General features: G+C 44.0%; 1 protein-coding gene across 1 annotated transcript in view; it reads left to right on the top strand.

The window, feature by feature from the left end:
* The window catches only part of LOC106565872 (membrane-associated guanylate kinase, WW and PDZ domain-containing protein 3), a 194126-nt gene extending 180390 nt beyond the window's left edge, over nt 1–13736 (top strand). Inside the window, exons 10-21 of the mRNA XM_014133506.3 lie at nt 3636–4250; nt 6306–6337; nt 6922–7084; nt 7348–7442; nt 7574–7766; nt 8026–8211; nt 8460–8645; nt 8792–8888; nt 9089–9197; nt 9473–9610; nt 9767–9905; nt 10518–13736. Of these exons, the coding sequence (XP_013988981.1) occupies nt 3636–4250; nt 6306–6337; nt 6922–7084; nt 7348–7442; nt 7574–7766; nt 8026–8211; nt 8460–8645; nt 8792–8888; nt 9089–9197; nt 9473–9610; nt 9767–9905; nt 10518–11560 (2996 nt within the window). The 3' untranslated portion in view covers nt 11561–13736. The remainder of the gene's footprint in view (nt 1–3635; nt 4251–6305; nt 6338–6921; nt 7085–7347; nt 7443–7573; nt 7767–8025; nt 8212–8459; nt 8646–8791; nt 8889–9088; nt 9198–9472; nt 9611–9766; nt 9906–10517) is intronic.
* Nucleotides 13737–27849: the final 14113 nt, after the last annotated feature.

The following is a 27849-nucleotide window of genomic DNA, read 5'->3' as shown; positions in this document are numbered from 1 at the left end:
ACTACCCCATTTCACTACTTTGACCCTATCTGCTCCTGCACCATGCCAGGGACCTAAGAGGACGGGACATCACCACTCAACACACCCTGTAACTCTTCTGAAGTTAAATCTTGTATACCCAAATACTACTCTGCAGCTGCCACCACAACTGTGATTTACGTTCTCAGTTGATAACCATTGCTATGAATGCTAAGAATCCAACCCTACTGAAGCATATATCAGTCATTGGCCTATCCCTCTGTGCTGGCACAGATCTACTACTCACAGGGATCCTCTCCAGATCCCCTCACCCTTCATCCATCCATCTCTACTTTCTTCACTGCCTCAGCATACGACACCTTCTGCACTATTCTTACTCTGGCCACCTCAAACTGGCGCTCTTGTACCGGTCACTTCCGATTCCCAGCAACATGGGCACACCTACAGTTGACACACATAATTGTATTCATCGAATGGGACAGTCCTCTCAGGAATCTTCAACTTCAATCACTCCTTTCAATGGAGCCATATTCCTAAGCACAAAGCAAGAAACAGATCTCGATCCAAGTGGTGTGACATGGAGCACCCACTCCCTCTGGGCAGAAGAAACACAAACAAATATCAGAAGTCCACTACCGGTTACTTTCACTGATTTAACTGCAGCCAACAACTTTCCCACCCACCCTGAAACCACAAATGGATCCGCCAAAAGGCAAGAATCCACTTTCTCCAAAAATGTCACTCCTACTGGACCAGATTCTTCTTTATCATATCCATCAATGCCAGGCTCAGGTTCCGAGCTCTTCAGCACGCCTTCCACCTCATTTAGCTAACCCTCATTCACTTCCAATTCACCTCCAGAACTCGGTCTGGCACTTGGCTCACTTTGTTTGCACTTGACACCAATCTTCTTCGACAGCCCATCTCCATTTTTATTGCCATCTTCCTCAAACTTAACATCACTCTCTGCTTTAATCATTCTCTTCAACCTCTTTTTCCACCTTCATTCCTCCTCAGAAATCCACCTTCTGCTCCAGTCCCACCAATCATTTAATTTGTTTGGCTTCTTTTTGAAGGCTTCAGGGTCAACTTGAGGGTTAAACTAATGCACTCTGGGAAATGTAGTACTTCCCCCATTTTAAACAAAATGTAAGTGATAAATTAAATATGCTAGCATACAGGTTGTTTTCCCTTGATCATTCATTTAATAAAAAAACTTAAACAATATTTGATATAACAACATGTTTGATGTTTTATGTACAAGATATTTACGGTACAATATGTTTAATGTACAAGGGAGGACGTGAGAGCCCTGGCGGAGTGGTGCCAGGAAAATAACCTCAACATCAACAAAATGAAGGAGCTGATCGTGGCCTTCAGGATATAGCAGAGGGAGCATGGCTTGATCCACATCAACAGGCCGCAGTGAAGAGGCTGAAAAGCTTCAAGTTCCTCTGTGTGCACATCACTGACAACCTGAAATGGTCCATCCACACAGAGAGTGTGGTGAAGAAGGCACAGTAGCAACCTCAGGAGGCTGAAGAAATTTGTCTTGGCCCTTGAGAACCTCACAAACTTCTACAGATATACTATTGAGAGCTTCCTGTCGGGCTGTATCACTGTCTGGTATGGAAACCACAGGGCTCTCCAGAGGGTGGTGTGGTCAGCCCAATGCATCACCAGGGGTGCACTGCCTGCTCACCAGGATATCTACAGCACCCAGTGTCACAGGAAGGCCAAGAAGACCATCAAGGACCTCAGCCACCCAAGTACCAGCCTCTTCACCCGCTACCATCTAGAAGGCAGAGACAGTACTGGTCATTCAAAGCACCGAGAGACTGAAAAACAGCTTCTATTTCCAGGCCATCAGACAGTTAAAAAGTCACTACTAGCCGGCCTCCGCCCAAGTACCCTGCCCTGAACTTTAGTCACTGTTACAAGCCAGCTACAACCCGGTCAAACCTGAATCTTAGAGACTGCTGCCCTATGTACATAGTCATTGAACACTGGTCACTTTAATAATATTTGTATACTGTTTTACTCACTTCATATGCATACACTGTATTCTTGTCAAGGCTCATCCTATATAACTAATGCTGAACACACCTTTTCTAATCATATACTGTCCATAATGTCTATACACACCATCATATACATATATATTTATGTCCCGGACTCTGACATTGCTCGTTCTAATATTTCTATACTTCTTGATTCCTTTCTTTAGATTTTTGGGATTTGCGTGTATTGTTTTGTATTGTTAGGTATTACTGCACTGTTGGAGATAGGGATATAAGCATTTTGCTACACCTGCGATATATGTATGCGACTAATACAATTTGATTTAATATTTGTATAGACTAGACCTAATATAGAATAGAAGAGGCATTTGAATTTCACTGAATTCAATTATATTTCCTTTCATTCAAATTCAAATTGCATTTCTGTATCCTATTAACTACTTCAATTCAAATTCAATTTGAGGCATTCTCAAATGGCAAACCCTGATTGGGAGAGATAGGAGGATGAATGAACGGGAAGGAAGAATGAACGGGAAGAAAAGATGGGGTGGCAACTATCACAATGATCTCAAACTGTGTTTCTAATACACAATGAAATGAAACACATACTTCCACTTGCTAATCAGGAAACTCGTGGGTATGTTTGTGGTGGACTGTCATTACAATTGCTACACAGAAACCTGGTAAAATTATGTTTGTAGCTAGTGTAGCTACCACCGAATGGCTCTGAATTCACTCTCAGCTTGCAGTCAAAGCTATAATCACTGATGGAGTTGACTGTAGTACTCTCAAATCGTATCCTGATGTTGACAGCAGATGGGAGTATTCACATCATTGCTAACTTAGCTAGCTAACATACATTTTGAGAAAACAAGTTAGCTATATTATGTGGCTAGCTAGCTAGTGTTAGCAACGTTTGGTGGTCAATGGGCGGCAGGTTTCCTAGTAGTTAAGCGCGTTGGGCCAGTAACCGAAAGGTCGCTGGTTCGACTCCCTGAGCCGACTAGGTGAAAAATTGGTTGATATACCCTTGAGCAAAGTACTTAACCCTAATTGCTCATGTAAGTCACTCTGGATAAGAGGGTCTGCTAAGTGACTATTTTATTTAAGGAGACTGAGAGCTAGCTAAACTGCTGAGCTAACAAACAATGTAACAAAAGTATAATTTTGGATTAGAAAAATACTCCATCAACAGGCTCTGCATTTCAGGAATCACAATAGCAAGTACTCCTGGTGCACTGTTAAATTATTTAGCCATTTAAACATTTATATTTTCAATAAAACTCAGTTTTTGGTATAGTCCTCACTGGCTTTCATGCAATTTAAACGTGAGCTTGTCCGAGGTGTCGGACTCGGCGACAGTTGCTATCCATTGGAGCTCTGCGATTGGTTGCCCAAAATTCTGGGCTGGGCTTAGCAAATGGTCAATCAGTCTGTCACAAACAGGACAGTCATCTAGCTAACAAGCTACTATATTGCCATAACAATCATTATATCGCACATGGAAATGTCTATATATTCTCACTGATTGCTAAGGCTTGTTTCTTCTCTCTCCAACCCTTCTCTCTTCTTCCTTTCTCTCCTCTCCCTCTTCTCCCTCTCTCTTTCCTCTCCCTCTGTGGTTTTCCCCGCCAGGCGATGTGATCGTGGAGATCAACGGGAAATGTGTGCTGGGGAAGACCCACCCTGAGGTGGTGCAGATGTTCCAGTCCATCCCAGTAAGTCAGTATGTTGATATGGTGCTGTGCCGCGGCTACCTGCTGCCCCCAGACGTGGCGGGGGACACCGAGAACCCCCCTCCCCCACCTCCGCCCCTGCAGGGAGGCGAGGTGGTGACGGCCGTGCCCCTCATCAATGGCCAGCCCCTGCTGGTGAAGGGCGACGTGCTGCATGGCTCCTCCCAGGAGCTCCACTACGTCACCACCGACGCCAGCGGACGGCCCATGGTGGCCGCGCTGCCCAACGGGAGGCTCTCTGAGCAGGGGGGAACAGGCCTGCTGCAGCCCGAGCTGGTGAGCGTGCCCCTGGTGAAAGGCCCGGGAGGGTTTGGCTTTGCCATCGCAGACTGTCCCCTTGGCCAGAAGGTGAAGATGATCCTAGACGCCCAGTGGTGCCGCGGCCTGCTTAAAGGGGATGTGATCAAGGAGATCAACCGTCAGAATGTTCAGACTCTGAGCCACGCCCAGGTGGTGGACATCCTCAAAGACCTACAGGTGGGGAGCGAGGTCATCGTGCTGGTGCTCAGAGGAGGTGAGTCACAGAGTGTCTTATTAACACTGCCTTGTGGTTACATAACACCAACACTGTGACTGTACCGCTGCTGTGACATCACTGTTGCCGCAGCATTAGTGTGATACAGTGATATCTCAATGTGACCTCTTCAGTGTCCTTGGTGAGTCAATTCAATGTGCTGATACTAGGAGGTGAGAGATCGGGTCAACTACCACTCATGAACACACACTATGGTATGGTATCTTGGTGATGTCACTATGTCTGCAATAGGTGAACACATGAGGGACTGTTGCCTTTTTGGCATAAATAATCACGTAGTAATGACAATTGTAGAGTCACCCTATGCAACCCAACTCTCCTGTCAAATATACCTTTCACATATTCCCATAAACACCTCTCTGTATGCACAGATCTCTACCACATCTCCCTGTACAGGATATATACTGTATCTCTTCAGGCTGCTTCACAGCTTCTACTAAGGCTCTCTCTCAGTCAGGCATTCATACTGCAGTCTGTTGCAGGCCTGGGAAGGGAAGTTGCATAAGCACGGGTCTCTGTCTGCTCTGCTCCTGGGGAGAGAGGGAGGGGAAAGCACCCTTCAAACGTCTCACACATCCATCTCCAGTCGCCCTGGGGAAATGGTACACAAGTCGATGAGCCCGGAGTGGCTTTGATCATCATCGGAGGAACAGGGAGATTTTCTGCATGCTTCTATATCCGTGGCCCTTTAAATGGACACTTCAGGATTTTGACAATAAAGTATTTTTTTCTGCTTCCCCATAGTCAGATGAACTTGTGGATACATATTTGTCTCTGCGTGCAGTTTGAAGGAAGTTGCTAACTAGAGTTAGCGCAATTGCTAACTAGCAATACCTGACCACAGTGACTGACCAAAAATTAAGGAAATCTTTGACTATGTACAGACTCAGTGAGCATAGCCTTGCAATTGAGAAAGGCCTCCAAAGGCAGACCTGGCTCTCAAGAGAAGACAGGCTTGCCCACAAAACGAGGTGGAAACTGAGCTGCACTTCCTAACCTCCTGCTAAATGTATGACCATATTAGAGACACATACTTCCCTCAGATTACACAGACCCACAAAGAATTAAAAAACCAATCAAATTTGGATAAACTCACATATCTACTGGGTGAAATACCACAGTGTGCCATCACAGCAGCAACATGTGTGACTTGTTGCCACAAGAAAAGGGCAACCAGTGAAGAACAAACACCATTGTAAATACAACCTATATTTATGTTTACTTATTTTCCCTTTTGTACTTTTAACTATTTGCACATCATTACAACACTGTATATAGACATAAGACATTTGAAATGTCTTTATTCTTTTGGAACCTTTGTAAGTGTAAAGTTTACTGTTAATTTGTATTATTTATTTCACTTTTGTTTATTATCTATTTCAGTTGCTTTGGCAATGTAAAAATATGTTTCCCATGCCAATAAAGCCCTTTGAATTGAATTGAGAGAGCAAGTGAACATACTGAATTAATCTTATATCATGTCCTTGATGACAGTCCTTGGGTTAGATTTTTCACATCGGAACAAAATAATTGAGCTAGATCTCCTGATTACATCAGGGTCCATAAACCCTTTTCAGACTGAACCGTCATCCCCTTTAGGCTTCCAGAGAGGTGCATGCTCGTGAATCAATGTAATGCTGGAGCTATATTAACAGTGGGAACAATCTGAGCGTGAGAGATGGAACGTGTGTGTGTACTGTACAGTTAACATTATTGTTCATTGGATTTTATGCATGACTCTCTCTCTCTCTCTGTCTCTCGCTGTCTCGCTCACTATGCTAGTCCTCTCTCATGTAGGTCCCCTCTCTCTCAAATGTACATATCTCCTATTTATCTTTAATAACACAGTGATGTCATACTTCTTGATGGACTAGGCTACAACATTGTTTTAAACCTCCTGAGTCTAGACTATTGAAACTGTTCACTGCTCTCGTTCTTTGTTAGGTAGACAGTGCCATCTACTGGTTGATGTCTCATTAGTACTTTTTGTTGTTGTTGAAACCTTCCCATGACTCTTCCTTGTGTTTCTCACAGGTCAGACATCTCCTGTGAAGAGCCTGAAACCTGTGAGTAAAAGCAGACACTGTTTTATAATACTCTGTGTTTTACTATTGTGTGCCCAGACGCTTATCCCCCATTTTCTTATTAAAGCCTTTTGTCCTTGAGTGGAAAGCGGTTAACCAGCAAGCCCCACTGCATCACATTAAATGATAACTATACATTTGAATATTGATTATGTTTGCTTTGAAAATGGTCTTAATTACTTCTATTCAGCATTCCTTTTTTTTGTCTGGGGATTTCAATGGTAATGAAGCACATAGCCTCTTTAGATAATATTGGATATTAGTATGACAGCTTTAGATGAAGCTGGCCTTTTCAACAGAATAAGCCTGTCAGCGCCATAGGGAACTCTTTTTTTAGCCTGTGAATGGTAAATTACATTCAAATCCCATCGGCCTTTGGTTTACTATTGAGCTTGCGGTGGGAATGTGAAAGCAATGCGAGAGCCTGCGGTGGAATGACCTTTCGTTCCTTTAGTATTCAATCACCATTACATCCTGTGCTATGTGTCTGGGTAATGAGATGTATATAGACTGTGTGGTCTTTATGCGCTCTAATTGTGCTGTCTGTGGCCCTGTGGCCCCATCAGAGGCAGGAAATGACATCTAGCACAGAGACTCTGGACTGTGTCACAGACTCGGTCCCCCAGGCCCTCCCTTACATCTCCAACACTTCAACCCTGCGCAACAACTCCCCCAAACGAGACACCACAGAGATGTACCTCAAGTCCAAGGCCCTGCTGGAGAGCAAGCGTGAGTGCACATACTGTAGCTACACAGACAGACAGAGGAGGCCTAGTACTCCTATGCTCAGTTATTCCATCCATAGCTCTGTAATGTATGCCAGTGTTTAATTTGTAAGTTCGTGACCATCTGTTAAGGGCCACCCTACATTTGTGAATACAGTATCAATGTGAGCTGCAAGATAAGCCTGTGAGTTCACCCTGCTGACCGGATGATTGGGTGGTGCTCACCTCTATGATACCCTATCTAACCACAGTAACCCCTGTCCACAGAGCCTCACACCAAAGACCTGGATGTGTTCATCAAGAGGGACCAGGAGACTGGCTTTGGCTTCCGTGTTCTGGGAGGAGAAGGTCCAGAGCAGCCAGTGAGTACCGAAGTATGAACTTCCTCCCTGTTAGATTATCTTTGTTAATTTTCAACACCCAGGAAAGCCTATTGCCTACTGTGTCTTCTATGGACAGTGTTTCTGACTCAAAGTGTGACTCTCTCTGACAGGTGTATATTGGTGCCATCGTGCACCTTGGTGCAGCTGAGAAGGATGGACGCCTGAGGGCTGGTGATGAGCTCATAGGCATCGATGGAATCATGGTCAAGGGCCGTTCCCACAAGCAGGTTCTGGACCTGATGACCAACGCTGCCCGCAATGGTCAGGTCATGCTGACTGTGCGTCGGAAAGTCATCTACAGAGGTGAGCACTCACTGACTGCCTGGAACCTCTACACCTTGATCTCTAACACACACACACACACACACACACACACACACACACACACACACACACACACACACACACACACACACACACACACACACACACACACACACACACACACACACACACACACACACACACACACACACACACACACACACATACAGTACACACATGCCATCTATGTGTTTGATACTGCAACTCAGTCTATACTCTCCATGCGTTTTTCAATCAGATATGACTGAGGAGGAGGCAGGGCTCCACATGGCTCCAGTGTTGGTGAACGGCTCCCCCAGACTCCCTCGTATCCAGATGCCCAGTGTGCTGGACCACGAGTCCTTCGACATCACCCTCCACCGCAAGGACAGCGAGGGCTTCGGCTTCGTCATCCTCACCTCCAAGAGCAAGCCCCCGCTAGGAGGTGAGAATGCACCCGATGCCCAGCATTACCACTGCTTATCCCAGACACAACCACACACACTCCACTCTCCTCGATAGCATCATATCACCCAAATTAGCTGGGAACAGAGTTTGAAGGTTCTTCCTGTGAAAAGATTATTACTTCTTTACTATTGAGTAATATAGTCCCTTAAATACCTATTGTATATTTCTGACTGAATCCATCAGGTGGGATGGGTGTGTTATCATTAGATATCTCTCTGTTTGCAGTGATCCCTCATAAGATCGGACGCATCATCGAAGGCAGCCCCACTGACCGCTGTGGCCTGCTGAATGTAGGCGACCGCATCTCAGCGGTCAACGGACGGTCCATCGTGGGGCTGTCTCACAATGACATCGTTCAGCTCATCAAGGATGCTGGCAATGCTGTCACCCTTACTGTGGTCCCCGAGGATGGTAAACTTCACCAGTAGTATCACCCATGGGATGGGACTGTGTTGGTTTCCCTAGTATTCCCAGTCATATACCAATGAGCTCTGTGTGAGATGGTTGGTTTGTGTTTGTGTTATCATAATGGTGTGACTTGTATTTGTCTGTTCCAGAATACAAGGGCCCTCCCTCTGGAGCCAGCTCAGCCAAGCAGAGCCCCGCCCCTCATCACAGAGCTATGGGTCAGAGGTCAGCTATGCATGACGAGCGGTAAGGTCCTGATCTCACTACTACACCAAGACACGGATTAAATCCCTGCTTCAGCATTTAGCAGAACAACCCAGAGACTTATGTCTGACACAACATCTTAATGATTCAAATTGCTTTGTTCTCTGTGCCCCCAGCGGAGACACTGCTGTACATTATTGAAGATATAACATAGTGTTACTGGATGCTGTTGTCTGTTCTAGTTATAACCTAGATCTGGAGGAGGAGAAGAGGGAGGGAGTCACCTGGGCCGACTACAAAACTCTGCCTCTGAGCGAACAGGGAACAATGTGTGTTACAGGCCCCAAACAGGCAAGGCTCATACCATTATTACTGTCATTGTTTTTATCCGATGTTTTAGAGATTTTACATCAATCAAATAATATATGACTCAGAAAAAACTGCACTAAGTTATAACTTAAGTTATAATGTGTGTGTGCGTGCTTGTGTGTGTGCTTGTATGTGTGTTCATATGCGTGCATGTGTGTGTGTGAGTGCATGTGCTTACGTGCATGTGAGTGTGTGCGTGTGCATGCTTGCGTGTGTGTGTGTGTACATATGTGTGTGTGTACGCATGCGCCACGCAGGGCTGTATCACGGTGGAGCTGGACCGGGGGTCCCGGGGTTTTGGCTTCAGTCTGAGGGGAGGGACAGAGTACAACATGGGCCTGTACATCCTGAGACTGGCTGAGGAGGGGCCTGCCCTGCTGGACAGCAGGATCCACGTAAGTCTGACCCCCGGTGCCTTAGGAAACAGCCACACAAATGACTGTTACTAGACTATTCATGATATCAAGATTCTGTCATGTCTTATAACAGACTAATTACATATTTTGTTGCCATTGAGGAGTTGATCATCTAGATTGTGCCTGTATGTGCAGGTGGGGGATCAGGTAGTGGAGATCAATGGAGAGCCGACCCAGGGGATCACCCATACCCGCGCCATCGAGCTGATCCAGGCTGGAGGCAGCAAAGTGCAGCTCCTGTTAAGGCCAGGGCAGGGTCTGGTACAAGACAACAGTAAGTACACACAGAAGTCTAGATCTAGAAGATAATATTTACCTTTTTGTGGTATGAGATGCAGGGTGTTTGAATATCCTTGTTTGTTGTTGCGCGTTATAACATGTTACTAGCATTTAACAAGGGTGCGCTAATTAACATGAACTGACGCAGCAATGCCTTGTAAATACATTAATTCATGATTTAGCTATCTCTGTTGGCTACTTCATTAATTTATGTTAATTAATGTACTGTACCCTTAATGTGAAATGTCACCCAAACTGAGTGCCTGACTGTGTTGGGGATGTTTGTTGTTTCATGAATGGAGTCCTCTGCTGTCTATAACTGCTTACTCTTGGCACTTCCTCTCCTCCCCCTGTTGCAGGTGATTGCGTCCCCTCTACTGTGTGCTATTACTCAAACGAGCACCACCACTAACCACTTCACTGTTTTTACTGGCCTGTCCTCTTTTACCTTGGTAATTCCTATCATTTCCTTCTTGCTTCCTCCTTTCATCTGTCTAAACTAGTTCATCTGAATTTTGCTCTTGTACGTTACTTGTTATTTTCATAAGGATCTGTGTGCCACTCTATAAATATTTTACATCTGCGTAATTACTTATTTTACTTCTAGGTAAATTGGATCCAACTGTCACTTCAACCACAAGCTTTCCTAGAGAGGCGCTTGTCTCAGAGACATCCCCTCTCGCTTCTCCATTCTCCACCTGCACCTTCACCTCAGGTTCCTCCTCTTTCACCAGTGAGACCCCTGACTGGAACTCCCTGTCCCCCCGGACGCTCCACCCCCAGTGCAGCAGGGGCACTGGCTCAGTGGAGTGGAATGGAGAGTGGGCAGACAGGCAGGCTGACAGGCTCTCTCCCATCACCCCTGAGCAGATCAACCTCTATAAGGTCAAACCAGGTCACACCAGGTCTAAAGACTCCAAGGAGCCCAGCAGCCCCCAAAAAACAGGTGAAACATTCTCTAAAGCCAAAGAGCACTCACAGAGTCCCAAAAAATCTGAGAGGAAGGCACAGGAAGCAGAGCCAAGCAAAGACAGGAAGTCCCACTGCCAGAAAGGAAATCGGTCACCCAGTCCCAAGAAGTCTACTGGAGAAAGACAGGAAGCCTCGAGCCAGCTGCATGTAAAGAAACAGCAGGTACAGCAGAGCACATCAAAGGAGCTTTCCAGCAAGGAGCCCTTTGATGAAAACAAAAACAGCAAAAGGGGAGATTCAAAGGGCAGGAAAAGCACACAGGAGAGAAAAGGGATAGTGGGAACGACCAAGGCTGCCCATGGCCAGGTCAGTATTGAAAAGAAAGTGGGGACAGAGGCAGGACATCACAGGCCAACCCCTATGGAGACAGGGGCATGGAGAGATATTCTGAAAGTTACTCTAGAGAAGAGTAAACCTCAAGATGGAGAAAAGGAAAAACGCGAAGAGCAGACAAGCAAAAAAGACATAGGGGCTTCCTTAAAAGAGGGAAAGACTAGAAAATATTATGGGGCCTCTACAACAGAGGAAAGGAGTATAAAAGACACACAGGCCTCTCCAAATGCCATTCAGCAGGATCCTCTGAACCAAAAGGGTCAGATTAGCCCTGGCCCCTGGAAAGTCCCCAGCTCAGCCAGAATCCTCTCCCAGGCTGAGGTGCTGCGTAATCCCCCTTACTGATACAGTATGGACAACACTGAGTGGACACAATCACACAGACTTGAGCTGTACCACAACATGCTGTATATTGTTGGTCTGTTTCTTTCTCCAATGAGAGGGATGGACGAGGAATGACAGGCAACCTTATCGGCCATGTGTCATGTCCATCTGTGTCCGTGAAGAGGACTTTTTTAAGCTATATTGGCCTTTGACATTAGGAATGGCATGTAAAGCCAACGCTGTCATCTCTCTTCCTGCTTCGTGTGCTGCTTCAGACATCTCTGATCTGGGCCATACGCATGTTTGGAATGTTTAGGGCCTATTCTTGGACATCTTGTGGAATGAATACTAACCATACTTCACCCATTATAATGCAATTATTATCCCATATGCAACCAAGCAGAAAGGTCTCTAACACACACAAAGTTAAGCTGTCAGTAAAGGTTTTATTTTCATGTTGGGTATCTACAGCAAGCACCTTGGAATTGGCCTTTTCACATGGCACTTTTTTCCCAAGGGATTTGCTCAACTGCATGCAGTCCGTACGTTTATTTTATTGCACGCCTTTACCACTCCACTGAGTATGATCCTTTCACCTGATGTGAAAATACTGATGCCGAAGTTCTGACCTTAACACCATGTAGAGATTTCAGACTTTATTCAGAAAGCATTAGCTTTACGAAGGATTCTAGACTGTTCTAAGACAATAGACATGATTCGTGAATACAAAATATATCATTACAAAAGACCAGAAACTTGTGGTTTGAGATATTGTTTACCATGTGTATGATAACCTATGTGTAATTTATTGAAATTATAGATTAATATAGATATACAGTACCAGTCAAAAGTTTTTACTCATTCAAGGGTTTTTCTTTATTTTTGCTATTTCATACATTGTAGAATAATAGTTAAGACATCAAAACTATGAAATAACACATATGGAATCATGTAGTAACCAAAAACATGTTAAACAAATGAAAATATATTTTATATTTGAGATTCTTCAAAGTAGCCACTCTTTGCCTTGATGACAGCTTTGCACACTCTTGACATTCTCTCAACCAGCTTCATGAGGTAGTCACCTGGAATTAATTTCAATTAACAGGTGTGCCTTGATAAAAGTTCATTTGTGGAATTTCTTTCTTTCTTAATGCGTTTGAGCCAATCAGTTTTGTTGTGACAAGGTAGGGGTGGTATACAGAAGATAGCCCTATTTGGTAATAGACCAAGTCCATATTATGGCAAGAACAGCTCAAATAAGCAAAGAGAAATGACAGTCCATCATTACTTGAAGACATGAAGGTCAGTCAATCTGGAACATTTCAAGAACTTTGAAAGTTTCTTCAAGTGCAGTCGCAAAAACCATTAGGCGCTATGATGAAAATGGCTCTCGTGAGGATCGCCACAGGAAAGGAAGACCCAGAGTTACCTCTGCTGCAGAGGATAAGTTAATTAGAATTAACTGCACCTCAGATTGCAGCCCAAATAAATGCTTCACAGAGTTCAAGTAACAGACATATCTCAACATCAGCTGTTCAGAGGAGACTGTGTGAATCAGGCCTTCATGGTCGAATTGCTGAAAAGAAACCACTACTAAAGGACACCAATAAGAAAAAGAGACTTGCTTGGGCCAAGAAACACAAGTAATGGACATTAGACCGGTGGAAATCTTTATTTTGGTCTGGTGAGTCCAAATTTGAGATTTTTGGTTCCAACCACGTGTCTTTGTGAGACGCAGAGTAGGTGAACAGATGATCTCCGCATGTGTGGTTCCCACCGTGAAGCATGGAGGAGGAGGTGTGATGGTGTGGGGTTGCTTTGCTGGTGATACTGTCTGTGATTTATTTAGAATTCAAGGCAAACTTAACCAGCACGGCTACCACAGCATTCTGCAGCAATGCACCATCCCATCTGGTTTGCACTTAGTGGGACTATGATTTGTTTTTCAAGAGGACAATGACCAAACAAACCTCCGGCCTGTGTACGGGCTATTTGACGAAGAAGGAGAGTGATGGAGTGCTGCATCAGATGACCTGGCCTCCACAATCACCTGACCTCAACCTAATTGAGATGGTTTGGGATGATTTGGACCGCAGCGGGAAGGAAAAGCAACCAACTATTGCTCAGTATATGTGGGAACTCCTTCAAGACTGTTGGAAAAGCATTCCAGGTGAAGCTGGTTGAGAGAATGCAAAGAGTGTGCAAAGCTGTCATCAAGGCAAAGGGTGGCTACTTTGAAGAATCTCAAATATAAAATATATTTTCATTTTTTTAACATATGTGTTATTTAATAGTTTTGATGTCTTTACTAATATTCTACAATGTAGAAAACAGTAAAAAATAAAGAAAAACCCTTGAATTACTAAGTGTGTCTAAACTTTTGACTGGTACTGTATATATATATATATATACAGTTTCGTTCAAAAGTTTGAGGTCACTTAGAATTTTTTTGTCCATTAAAATAACATCAAATTGATCAGAAATACAGTGTAGACATTGTTAATGTTGTAAATGACTATTGTAGCTGGAAACGACAGATTTTTAAAGGATTATCTACATAGGCGTACAGAAGCCCATTATCAGCAACCATCACTCCTGTGTTCCAATGGCACGTTGTGTTAGCTAATCCAAGTTTATCGTTTTAAAAGGCTAATTTATCATTAGAAAACCATTTTGCAATTATGTTAGCACAGCTGAAAACTGTTGTCCTGATTAAAGAAGCAATAAAACTGGCCTTCTTTAGACTAGTTGAGTATCTGGAGCATCAGTATGTGTGGGTTCGATTACAGGCTCATAATGGCCAGACAAAGAACTTTCTTCTGAAACTCAAGAGTTCCTCTGTCCAGTGTCTGTGTTCTTTTGCCCATCTTAAGCTTTTCTTTTTATTGGCCAGTCTGAGATATGCCTTTTTCTGCCTAGAAGGCCAGCATCCCGGAGTCGCTGTCGGTGTTTTGTGGGTACTATTTTAATAAAGCTGCCAGTTGAGGACTTGTGAGGCGTCTGTTTCTCAATCTAGACACTCTAATGTACTTGTCCTCTTGCTCAGTTGTGCACCGGGGCCTCCCACTCCTTTCTATTCTGGTTAGGGCCAGTTTGCGCTGTTCTGTGAAGGGACAACGACAACTGCCTGATCACCGACAACGACGAGACAGCCTATAGGGAGGAGGTCAGAGACCTGGCTGGGTGGTGCCAGAATAACAACCTATCCCTCAACGTAACCAAGACTAAGGAGATGATTGTGGACTACAGGAAAAGGAGGACCGAGTACGCCCCCATTCTCATCGACGGGGCTGTAGTGGAGCAGGTTGAGAGCTTCAAGTTCCTTGGTGTCCACATCACCAACAAACTAGAATGGTCCAAACACACCAAGACAGTCGTGAAGAGGGCACGACAAAGCCTATTCCCCCTCAGGAAACTAAAAAGATTTGGCATGGGTCCTGAGATCCTCAAAAGGTTCTACAGCTACAACATCGAGAGCATCCTGACCGGTTGCATCACTGCCTGGCAACCCGTCAGGATGCTCTCGATGGTGCAGCTGTAAAAAATGTTGAGGATCTGAGGACCCATGCCAAATCTTTTCAGTCTCCTGAGGGGGAATAGGTTTTGTCGTGCCCTCTTCACGACTGTCTTGGTGTGCTTGGACCATGTTCGTTTGTTGTTGATGTGGACGCCAAGGAACTTGAAGCTCTCAACCTGCTCCACTACAGCCCTGTCGATGAGAATGGGGGCGTGCTCGGTCCTCTTTTTCCTGTAGTCCACAATCATCTCCTTTGTCTTGATCACGTTGAGGGAGAGGTTGTTGTCCTTGCACCACATGGTCAGGTCTCTGACCTTCTCACCGGTTGCCTGATACGGCAATTGCTCGGCCTCCGACCACAAGGCACTACAGTGGGTAGTGCGTACGGCCCAGTACATCACTGGGGCTAAGCTGCCTGCCATCCAGGACCTCTACACCAGGCGGTGTCAGAGGAAGGCCCTAAAAATTATCAAAGTCCCCAGCCACCCCAGTCATAGACTGTTCTCTCTACTACCGCATGGCAAGCGGTACCGGAGTACCAAGTCTAGGACAAAAAGGCTTCTCAACAGTTTTTACCCCCAAGCCATAAGACTCCTGAACAGGTAATCAAATGGCTACCCGGACTATTTGCATTGTGTGCCCCCCCCCCCCAACCCCTCTTTTACGCTGCTGCTACTCTCTGTTTATCATATATGCATAGTCACTTTAACTATACATTCATGTACATATGTACATACTACCTCAATTGGCCCGACCAACCAGTGCTCCCGCACATTGGCTAACCGGGCTATCTGCATTGTGTCCCGCCACCCACCACCCACCAACCCCTCTTGACGCTACTGCTACTCTCTGTTCATCATATATGCATAGTCACTTTAACCATATCTACATGTACATACTACCTCAATCAGCCTGACTAAACGGTGTCTGTATGTAGCCTCGCTACTGTATATAGCCTCGCAACTGTTTTTCACTGTCTTTTTACTGTTGTTTTTATTTTTTGACTTACCTATTGTTCACCTAATACCTTTTTTGAATTTCACTGTAAGGTCTACACCTGTTGTATTCGGCGCACGTGACAAATAAACTTTGATATGATTTGAGTAGTAGCCAAACGTTGTACGAGATCTTCAGTTTCTTAGCAATTTCTCGCATGGAATAGCCTTCATTTCTCAGAAAAAGAATAGACTGACGAGTTTCAGAAGAAAGTTCTTTGTTTCTGGCCATTTTGAGCCTGTAAATGAACCCACAAATGCTGATGATCCAGATACTGAACTAGCGTAAAGAATGCCAGTTGTATTGCTTCTTTAATTAGAACAACAGTTTTCAGCTGTGCTAACATAATTGCAAAATGGTTTTCTAATGATCAATTAGCCTTTTAAAATGATAAACTTGGATTAGCTAACACAACGTGCCATTGGAACACCGGAGTGATGGTTGCTGGTAATGGGCCTCTGTACGCCTATGTAGATATTCCATAAAGAAAATCAGCCATTTCCAGCTGTATTAGTCATTTACAACATTAACAATGTCTGCACTGTATTTCTGATCAATTTGATGTTATTTTAATGGACAAAAAATGTGTTTTTCTTTCAAAAACAAGGACATTTCTAAGTGACCCCAAACTTTTGAACGATAGTGTGTATATAAAATATATACTGTATATATATTGTATGTATAGTGTATGTAGCCATACTGAGCCATTCCATGTTTTGATATAGAGTTCAAGGTTGCCCAGAATCATCTTGCGCCATCCTTCTAATGCATTTTAGTGGTAGCAACTGCCATGGGTCTTCATTGTTCATGACATACAGTGCATTCGGAAGGTATTTAGACCTCTTGACTTTTTCCACATTTTGTTACGTTACAGCCTCATTCTAAAATGTATTAAATTATTTATTTTTCTCATCAATCTACACACAATACCCCATAATGACAAAGCAAAAACTGTTTTTATTTTTATTTTTGCAAATTCATAAAAAATAAACAGAAATACCTTATTTACATAGGTATTCAGACCCTTTGCTGTGAGACTCCAAATTGAGCTCAGGTGCATCCTGTTTCCAGTGATCATCCTTGAGATGATTCTACTTGATTGGAGTCCAGCTGTGATGAATACAATTGATTGGACTGGATTTGGAAAGGCACACACCTGTCTATATAAGGTCCCACAGTTGACAGTGCATGTCAGAGTAAAAACCAAGCCATGAGGTCGAAGGAATTGTCCGCAAGAGCTCCCAGATAGGATTGTGTCAAGGCACAGGGGAAGGGTACCAAACCATTTCTGCAGCATTGGAGGTCCCCAAGAACACAGTGGCCTCCATCATTCTTAAATGGAAGCAGTTTGGAACCAACAAAACTCTTCCTAGAGCTGGCCACCTGGCCAAACTGAGCAATCTGGGGAGAAGGGCCTTGGTCAGGGAGGTGACCAAGAACCCGATTGTCACTCTGACAGAGCTCCAGAGTTCCTCTGTGGAGATGGGAGAACCTTCCAGAAGGACAACCATCTCTGCAGTACTCTACCAATCAGGCCTTTATGGTAGAGTGACCAGATGGAAGGCACTCCTCAGGCACCTAAAGACTCTCAGACCATGAGAAACAAGATACTCTCGTCTGATGAAACCAAGATTGATATCTTTGGCCTGAATGCCAAGCGTCACATCTGGTGTAAACCTGGCACCATCCCTACTGTGAAGCATGGTGGTGGCAGCATCATGCTGTGGGGATGTTGTTCAGTGGTAGGGACTGGGAAACTAATCAGGATCGAGGGAAAGATGAACAGAGCAAAGTACAGAGAGAATCATGATGAAAACCTGCTCCAGAGAGCTCAGGACCTCAGACTGAGGCGAAGGTTCACCTTCCAACAGAACAATGACCCGAAGCAGACTGCCAAGACAATGCAGGAGTGGCTTCGGGACAAGTCTCTGAATGTCCTTGAGTAGCCCAGCCAGAGCCCGGACATGAACCCGATCGAATATCTCTTGAGAGACCTGAAAATAGCTGTGCAGCGACTCTCCCCATCCAACCTGACAGAGCTTGAGAGGATTTGCAATGAAGAATGGGAGGAGCTCCCCAAATACAGGTGTGCAAAGCTTGTAGGGTCCTACCTAAGAAGACTCAAGGCTATAATCGCTGCCAAAGGTCCTTCAACCAAGTACTGAGAAAAGGGTCTGAATACTTATGTAAATGTCATTTTTCTGTATTTAATTTTTTATACATTTGCTAAAATTTCTACAAACCTGTTTTTGCTTTGTCATTATGGAGTATTATGTGCAGATTGATGAGGTAAAAAATAATTATGTATTTCAGAATAAGGCTGTAATGTAACAAAATGTGGAAAAAGTAAAGGGGTTTGAATACTTTCCGAATGCACTGTATATACAGTGCAGTACTACATGCAGACTGCTATATGTTTCAGAAGTTGCCATTGCTCTAAATGTGTTATATTGTGGGAAAATATGTGAACGTCGTAATATTTTACATAAACTACTTGTAGCATTACAATATATATATTTTTTGGATAATCTTGATTCCTTTGAAAATAACCATTTGTGATGCCTAACATTGTTGCCAATGCATTACAGTGCTATTAGCAATGATTTTGATAAGTAACTTCTCTGTTATTAAATGCCAAAATGATTGCTTATTGATAAAATTACCAGAACCATGCATGGCCGCGGGAAGCTGTTTGGGGTGGGGGGGGGGCGGGTCTTTTTGTCCCCGCTCTGCTGAGGAGTATTTTTCTCCGCTCATACAGGAGTAATAAAGCCTGAGTGCACACATAATTTTTTTTTCTTCTTTTTTTTCTTGTGATTTATTTACTTCCTGCGACTATGGAACCATGTCCCTTGAAGTAGTTTTACTGTTGATGGCCAATATCATAATTTCAAATTGTAGTTTTTCTGCAATGAGTTTTGGTATGTGATTGTGTTAAACACCAGAGTAGGCTAAGGCTACATTCAGACAGAAATGTTATATCGAAAACTGATTGCGTGTATTGTTTTTGTATGGGGGTCATACCTTGATGGACAATGGAGTGGACATAAGTTGTGTCAAAAGTTGAAATTAAGTTACGATCAAGACATGTTTATAACTGAGCTCAGGGAATACAATAAAGTAGCAAATGATGACTGGTGATGAAGTTACAATTTAATGCCAGATTTGACCGGATATCAACATTGCTCTGAATTTGGTCCAGTGTGTGATGATAGAATGGTCTAGGGCTCTGAGTGTACTGTATTCATTATGAGCCATCCAGTGGCATTTTCTGCGCAATAGATTGTTGATCGCATGAATGAGCACACTCAACCTCCAGTGGTTCTTGAAGCTGCTAGTAGCAAGGAATTACATGTTACAGACTGGAAATAAATAATTAATGTATTACAGTACTTATGTATTCTGCACCGTTGTATGGCCCCTCAAATTAATTTATACCCAGTCTCGTATCTAGTCTCTGTATCATAATGTGGCCTTTCATTGCTTCATTAGAAAAAACAAATCCTTGTGGTCTCTACATTATGTGGGTACAGTAGTTGTAAATGTTTGTATATTGTACAGCACCTTTATAAATACTCGCTGAGTGCTCTTTCGGGAAGAAAATAGAAATATATAGAAAGCTCCATTATTTTTTTATTTAAAGTAGATTAAAAGGAAATATGTTTGACATGGTGTTCTGTTCATGCACTGAAAAAAATAAAGTTTTACTGAAAACATGTATTGTATATGGACTGGTCCATCCATAGTAAATAATGCAAAGCTCTTTACTTATTGGATCTACAATCATGACGTGTACTGTAAGTCTATGGAAATGGTGTCTGGTGATGGTGTAGCTGTTCGTACCAATCACCCCAATCAACTGAAGAGAACCACAAAAACAAATATCCAAAACAACCACAAACAGATAAGCAAAACAACCTAAAAGTACTCAAAACCACCTCAAACAGATACCCAAAACAGATACCCCCCCCCCCATACTACCTGTCTAATTAACAGTCTGATTATGGCTGGAATTAAGGATGACTGATAGTCTGTGTGAAGGGTATGATGGGAGGACTATCCTCCATGATGACCGACTTTATAGATATGTCCCAAAAGCCACACTATTCCCTAAAAACTGCACTACCCATATTAGCGGTCAGCTGTTTGTTCAGCCGCACTCGCCGCAATTGCTAATAACCCATCCGCAACCGCAGGACTATATGAAATCAAACCCGCAATTATAGAAAATGCTCTATAGGCTACTGGCCAGAGATAGCGGAAGAATTTTTTGACAGTGGGTCCAGGATATTTTTCTGCCTGATTTAAACTGAACAAAAATATCAACGCAAAATGTAGTGTGGTCCCATGTTTCATGAGCTGAAATAAAACATTTTAGAAAATGTCCATACTGTCACGTTCGTCGTAAGGATGGGACCAAAGTGCAGCGTGGGTTGGGTTCATCATATTTTAATAAACGTGAACCAGCAAAACAATAAACAAAACACAACGAACGAACAGTATTGCAGGCTACTCACAACTATGCAAAATCAACTTCCAACAAAAGAAAGGTGGAAAATGGGCTACCAAAGTATGGCTCCCAATCAGCGACAACGAAGTACAGCTGTCCCTGATTGAGAGCCATACCAGGCCAAAACACAGAAATACAAAACAAGGATAGGGAACATAGAAATATAAAATATAGAACATACATCAAAACACACAAAACAAACACCCCCTGCCACGCCCTGACCAAACTACTATAACAAATAACCCCTTTTACTAGTCAGGACGTGACACATACACACATAAAGCTTATCTTTCTCAAATTTTGTGCACAAATTTGTTTACATCCCTGTTAGCAAACATTTCAACTTTGCCAAGATAATCCATCCAACCTGACAGGTGTGGCATATCAAAAAGCTGATTAAACAGAATGATCATTACACATGTGCACCTTGTGCTGGGGACAATAAAAGTCCAAAATGTGCAATTTTGTCACACAACACAATGCCACAGATGTCTCAAGTTTTTAGGAAGGGTGCAATTGGCATGCTGACTGCAGGAATGTCCACCAGAGCTGTTGCCAGATAATTGAATGTTAATTTCTCTACCATTTCTCTACCAATGTTGTTTTAGAGAATTTGGCAGTTCGTCCAACTGGCCTCACAACTGTAGACCACGTGTAACCACACCAGCCCACAACCTCCACATCAGGCTTCTTCACCTGCGGGATCATCTGAGACCAGCCACCCAGACAGCTGATGAAACTGAGGAGTATTTCTGTCTCTAGTAAAGCCCTTTTGTGGGGAAAAACTCATTCTGATTGGCTGCACCCCTGCCCAGTCATGTGGAATCCCTAGATAATGGCCTAATCAATTCATTGAAATGGACTGACTTCCTTATATGAACTGTAACTCAGTAAATTTGTTGAAATTGTTGCATGTTGCGTTTATATTTTTGTTCAGTATATTTTTTGGATTAGTAATGCATTTGCCACTGTACAGTATGTAAGTGATCTAATGTAGCTGTAACAATATTAAATCACCATGTTGTTTTTTTAGATATCATGCGTGTAGAATCCCAGTGGAGAGGGGGGAGAATAATGTGTCCCTGAACAAAGGGGGGGTCAAAATCAACAGTAACAGTCAGTATCTGGTGTGGCCACCAGCTGCATTAAGTACTGCAGTGCATCTCCTCCTCATGGACTGCACCAGATCTGCCAGTTCTTGCTGTGAGATGTTACCCCACTCTTCCACCAAGGCACCTGCAAATTCCCGGACATTTCTGGGGGGAATGGCCCTGATCCCAGCTGGGTACCACATGAAGGAGGAGGATGTCTTCCCTGTAACACACAGCATTGTGATTTCCTGCAATGACAACAAGCTCAGTCCGATGATGCTGTGACACACCACCCCAGGCCATGACGGACCCACCACCTCCAAATCGATCCCGCTCCAGAGTACAGGCCTCGGTGTAACATTCATTCATTCGACGATAAACGCGAATCCGACCATCACCCCTGGTTAGACAAAACCGCGTCTCGTCAGTGAAGAGCACTTTTTGCCAGTCCTGTCTGGTCCAGCGACGGTGGGTTTGTGCCCATAGGCAACGTTGTTGCCGGTGATGTCTGGTGAGGACCTGCCTTACAGCAGGCCTACAAGCCCTCAGTCCAGCCTCTCTCAGCCTATTGCGGACAGTCTAAGCACTGATGGAGGGATTGTGCGTTCCTGGTGTAACTCGGGCAGTTGTTGTTGCCATCCTGTACCTGTCCCGCAGGAGTGATGTTCGGATGTACCGATCCTGTGCAGGTGTTGTTACACGTGGTCTGCCACTGCGAGGACGATCAGCTGTCCATCCTGTCTCCCTGTAGCCCTGTCTTAGGCGTCTCACAGTACGGACATTGCAATTTATTGCCCTGGCCACATCTGCAGTCCTCATGCCTCCTTGCAGCATGCCTAAGGCATGTTCATGCAGATGAGCAGGGACTCATCTTTCTTTTGGTGTTTTTCAGAGTCAGTAGAAAGGCCTCTTTAGTGTCCTAAGTTATCATAACTGTGACCTAAATTGTCTACCGTCTGTAAGCTGTTAGTCTCTTAATGACCGTTCCACAGGTGCATGTTCATTAATTGTTTATGGTTCATTGAACAAGCATGGGAAACAGTGTTTAAACCCTTTACAATGAAGATCTGTGAATTTATTTGGATTTTTATGAATTCTCTTTGAAAGACAGGATCCTGAAAAAGGGACATTTCTTTTTTTGCTGAGATTATATATTTCTGTCTGCACTGTCTCAATGTTTATTTTATTTATTTATTTCACCTTTATTTAACCAGGTAGGCAAGTTGAGAACAAGTTCTCATTTACAATTGCGACCTGGCCAAGATAAAGCAAAGCAGTTCGACAACATACAAAAACAGAGTTACACATGGAGTAAAACAACATACAATCAATGATGCAGTAGAAGAGAAAGAAATAAGACTATATACAATGTGAGCAAATGATGTGAGATAAGGGAGGTAAAGGCAAAAAAATGCCATGGTGGCAAAGTAAATAAAGTATAGCAAGAAAAACACTGGAATGGTAGATTTGTAGTTTGAAGAAAGTTCAAAGATAAAATATAAATAATATGGTGCAAAGGAGCAAAATAAATAAAATAAATAAATACAGTAGGGGAAGAGGTAGTAGTTTGGGCTAAATTATAGATGGGCTATGTACAGGTGCAGTGATCTGTGAGCTGCTCTGACAGCTGGTGCTTAAAGCTAGTGAGGGAGATAAGTGTTTCCAGTTTCAGAGATTTTTGTAGTTCGTTCCAGTCATTGGCAGCAGAGAACTGGAAGGAGAGACGACCAAAGGAGGAGTTGGCTTTAGGGGTGACCAGAGAGATATACCTGCTGGAGCGCGTGCTACAGGTGGGTGCTGCTATGGTGACCAGTGAGCGGAGATAAGGGGGGACTTTACCTAGCAGAGTCTTGTAGATGACCTGGAGCCAATGTGTTTGGCGACGATTATGAAGCGAAGGCCAGCCAACGAGAGCGTACAGGTCGCAGTGGTGGGTAGTATATGGGGCTTTGGTGACAAAACGGATGGCACTGTGATAGACTGCATCCAGCTTGTTGAGTAGGGTATTGGAAGCTATTTTGTAAATGACATCGCCGAAGTCGAGGATTGGTAGGATGGTCAGTTTTACGAGGGTATGTTTGGCAGCATGAGTGAAGGATGCTTTGTTGCGAAATAGGAAGCCAATTCGAGATTTCACTTTGGATTGGAGATGATTGATGTGAGTCTGGAAGGAGAGTTTACAGTCTACCCAGACACCTAGGTATTTGTAGTTGTCCACAAATTCTAAGTTAGAACCGTCCAGAGAAGTGATGCTGGACAGGCGGGCAGGTGCAGGCAGCGATCGGTTGAAGAGCATGCATTTAGTTTTACTTGTGTTTAGGAGCAGTTGGAGACCACGGAAGGAGAGTTGAATGGCATTGAAGCTCGTCTGGAGGATGTCCAAAGAAGGGCCAGAAGTGTACATAATGGTGTCGTCTGCGTAGAGGTGGATCAGAGATTCACCAGCAGCAAGAGCGACATCATTTATGTATACAGAGAAAAGAGTTGGCCCAAGAATTGAACCCTGTGGTACCCCCATAGAGACTGCCAGAGGTCCAGACAGTAGGCCCTCCGATTTGACACACTGAACTCTGTCAGAGAAGTAGTTGGTGAACCAGGCGACGCAATCGTTTGAGAAACCAAGGCTACTGAGTCTGCCGATGAGGATGTGGTGATTAACAGAGTCAAAAGCTTTGGCCAGGTCAATGAATACGGCAGCACAGTATTGTTTCTTATCGATGGCGGTTACGATGTCGTTTAGGACCTTGAGCGTGGCTGAGGTGCACCCATGACCAGCTCTGAAACCAGATTGCATAGCGGAGAGGGTGCGGTGGGATTCGAAATGGTCGGTAATCTGTTTGTTGACTTGGCTTTCGAAGACCTTAGAAAGGCAGGGTAGGATGGATATAGGTCTGTAGCAATTAGGGTCAAGAGTGTCACCTCCTTTGAAGAGGGGGATGACAGCAGCTGCTTTCCAATCTATGGGAATCTCAGACGACACGAAAGAGAGGTTGAACAGGCTAGTAATAGGGGTTGCAATAATTTCGGCAGATAATTTTAGAAAGAAAGGGTCCAGATTGTCAAGCCCAGCTGATTTGTAGGGGTCCAGATTTTGCAGCTCTTTCAGAACATCAGCTGAATGGATTTGGGAGAAGGAGAAATGGGGGAGGCTTGGGCGAGTAGCTGTGGGGGGTGCAGTGCTGTTGAATGCAGTAGGGGTAGTTAGGTGGAAAGCATGGCCAGCCGTAGAAAAATGCTTATTGAAATTCTCAATTATAGTGGGCTTATCGGTGGTGACAGAGTTTCCTATCCTCAGTGCAGTGGGCAGTTGGGAGGAGGTGTTCTTATTCTCCATGGACTTTACAATGTCCCAGAACTTTTTAGAGTTGGAGTTGCACGAAGCGAATTTCTGTTTGAAAAAGCTAGCCTTGGCGTTTCTAACTGCCTGTGTGTATTGGTTTCTAACTTCCCTAAAAAGTTACATATCGCGGGGGCAGTTCGATGCTAATGCAGAACGCCACAGGATATTTTTGTGTTGGTTAAGGGCAGTCAGGTCTGGGGAGAACCAAGGGCTATATCTGTTCCTGGTTCTAAATTTCTTGAAAGGGGCATGCTTATTTAAGATGGAGAGGAAGGCATTTTTAAAAAATAACCAGGCATCCTCTACTGATGGGATGAGGTCAATATCCTTCCAGGATACCAGGGCCAGGTCGATTAGAAAGGCTTGCTCGTTGAAATGTTTCAGGGAGCGTTTGACAGTGATGAGTGGAGGTCGTTTGACCGCTGACCCATTACGGGTGCAGGCAATGAGGCAGTGATCGCTGAGACCTTGGTTGAAAACAGCAGAGGTGTATTTAGAGGGCACGTTGGTTAGGATGATATCTATGAGGGTGCCAGTGTTTGCGGCTTTGGGGTTGTACCTGGTGGGTTCATTAATAATTTGTGTGAGATTGAGGGCATCAAGCTTGGATTGTAGGATGGCTGGGGTGTTAAGCATGTCCCAGTTTAGGTCACCTAGTAGCACGAGCTCTGAAGATAGATGGGGGGCAATCAGTTCACATATGGTGTCCAGAGCACAACTAGGGGCCGAGGGGGGTCTATAGCAGGCGGCAACGGTGAGAGACTTGTTTTTGGAGAGGTGGATTTTTAAAAGTAGAAGTTCAAATTGTTTGGGTACAGACCTGGATAGCAGGACAGAACTCTGCAGGCTATCTCTGCAGTAGATTGCAACACCGCCCCCTTTGGTCGTTCTATCTTGTCTGAAAACGTTGTAGTTAGGGATGAAGATTTCAGAGTTTTTGGTGGACTTCCTAAGCCAAGATTCAGACACAGCTAGGACATCCGGGTTGGCGGAGTGTGCTAAAGCAGTGAATAAAACAAACTTAGGGAGGAGGCTTCTAATGTTAACATGCATGAAACCAAGGTTATTACGGTTACAGAAGTCATCAAAAGAGAGCGCCTGGGGAGTAGGAGTGGAGCCAGGCACTGCAGGGCCTGGATTCACCTCTACATCCCCAGAGGAGCAGAGAAGAATAAGTATGAGGGTACGGCTAAAAGCTATAAGAATTGGTCGTCTGTGACGTCCAGAATAGAGAGAAAAAGGAGCAGGTTTCTGGGGGCGATAAAATAGCTTCAAGGTATAATGTACAGACAAAGGTATGGTGGGATGTGAGTACAGAGGAGGTAAACCTAGGCATTTAGTGATAGTGAGAGAGATATTGTCTCTAGAAACATCATTGAAACCAGAAGATGTCATAGCATGTGTGGGTGGAGGAACTGAGAGGTTGGATAAGGTATAATGAGCAGGGCTAGAGGCTCTACAGTGAAATAAGCCAATAAACACTAACCAGAACAGCAATGGAGAAGGCATATTGACATTAAGGAGAGGCATGCTTAGCCGAGTGATCAAAGGGTCCAGTGAGATTCAGACAGCTAGCCGGGCCATAGGTAGCAAGCTGGTGGAAGATGGGAGGGAGGTCTGTTTTTAGCCAGCTCGTGCGTTTCCGTCTGTGGGTTAGTGGGGTTCCGTGTGGAAGGGGGGACCTGTCCAAGTTGGCAAAATAGTTAGTTATAGTGGCCCAAAAAAAGTGTCCGATAGACCTATTCAGATCGCAGCCGAAAAGACAGCTAACGATTAGCGGGCCGCAGATGGGCGATCAGGTTACGTGGCGACGGAGGGGCCAGTTGGATAACTCCCTCGGGCAGATAACGTCGGTGGTCCAGTCGTGAAGACCCGATGGGGCTCCGGATCGGCAGTAAAACGGGTCAGGATAGGTGAGTTGTAGCCCAGGAGACACTTCAGCTGGCTAGTTTAGACAATTAAGATCCACTGCCTCGGAGAATGAGAAAAATAAGGCTTTGCCCAAGTGCACAGTCTCACAACAGATGAACTCAGAGGCAGATGATCTCAATAGTTAATTAGTTCAACTTCAGTCTTGTGATGAGAGAGCTGAGTTTGCACATTGTGGACACGGGGAGTGACTTCAATGCAAAGTAGTTTGGTTATCAGTTCTCTAACAGAAGGAACTTAATGTCACAGTGGAAGGATAGCATACATTGACGACATCCTCGCTGACTCTTTACACATCCTAAAATATGCCCGAAAGCATAAGCCTTTTTTTTAATGTACCAAACACATGTCATTTTCTATAGATAAGTGGGTTGATTACGGAAGCTACCAGAAAAAAGTACAACCACAGAATTTTTTATTGATTTATTACAAGACCTAAAAAACACTTAAAAAACAATTGTTGAGAGACAGCTTAGAATTAACCTTGAAGGGAATATTCAATAGACATTTTTATTTCAAACAGCTATTGAACTAATGTATTACTGACATGCATATTTGGAACAACTTTATCATAAGTGATAATTTGACACAGGTTGCCTAGTGTTTCACATGTATCACTTTCATTTCATTCCACCAGATGTCACTGCATCTTAAAAAGTGAACTATTGAATTGCATTCAAACGCTGTGCTACTCACGGTCATATCGTATTCCAGTCCATTTATGTAAATAGGAGGTCAATAAGCATCAATGTCAGCAAGAAAGTTGAAACATAACTGATGGTTCCAAAATTGAACTTCCTCATAATGGCATTGCAGCTACTAACAGTTGTCATCCTCAGCGTGCCTGAGTGTGGGTAATCCAGCTAGGCCTAGATTACTCAAACCGTCTGGGCGGATGGGAGTTAATCATTTCACCATCACAGT

Source organism: Salmo salar, chromosome 12, assembly GCF_965601325.2.
Source record: "Salmo salar chromosome 12, fSalSal1, whole genome shotgun sequence".
Classification (NCBI taxonomy): Eukaryota; Metazoa; Chordata; class Actinopteri; order Salmoniformes; family Salmonidae; genus Salmo; species Salmo salar.
Note: the sequence above shows the minus strand (reverse complement) of the source record. Positions and strands in the feature narration are given on the sequence as shown.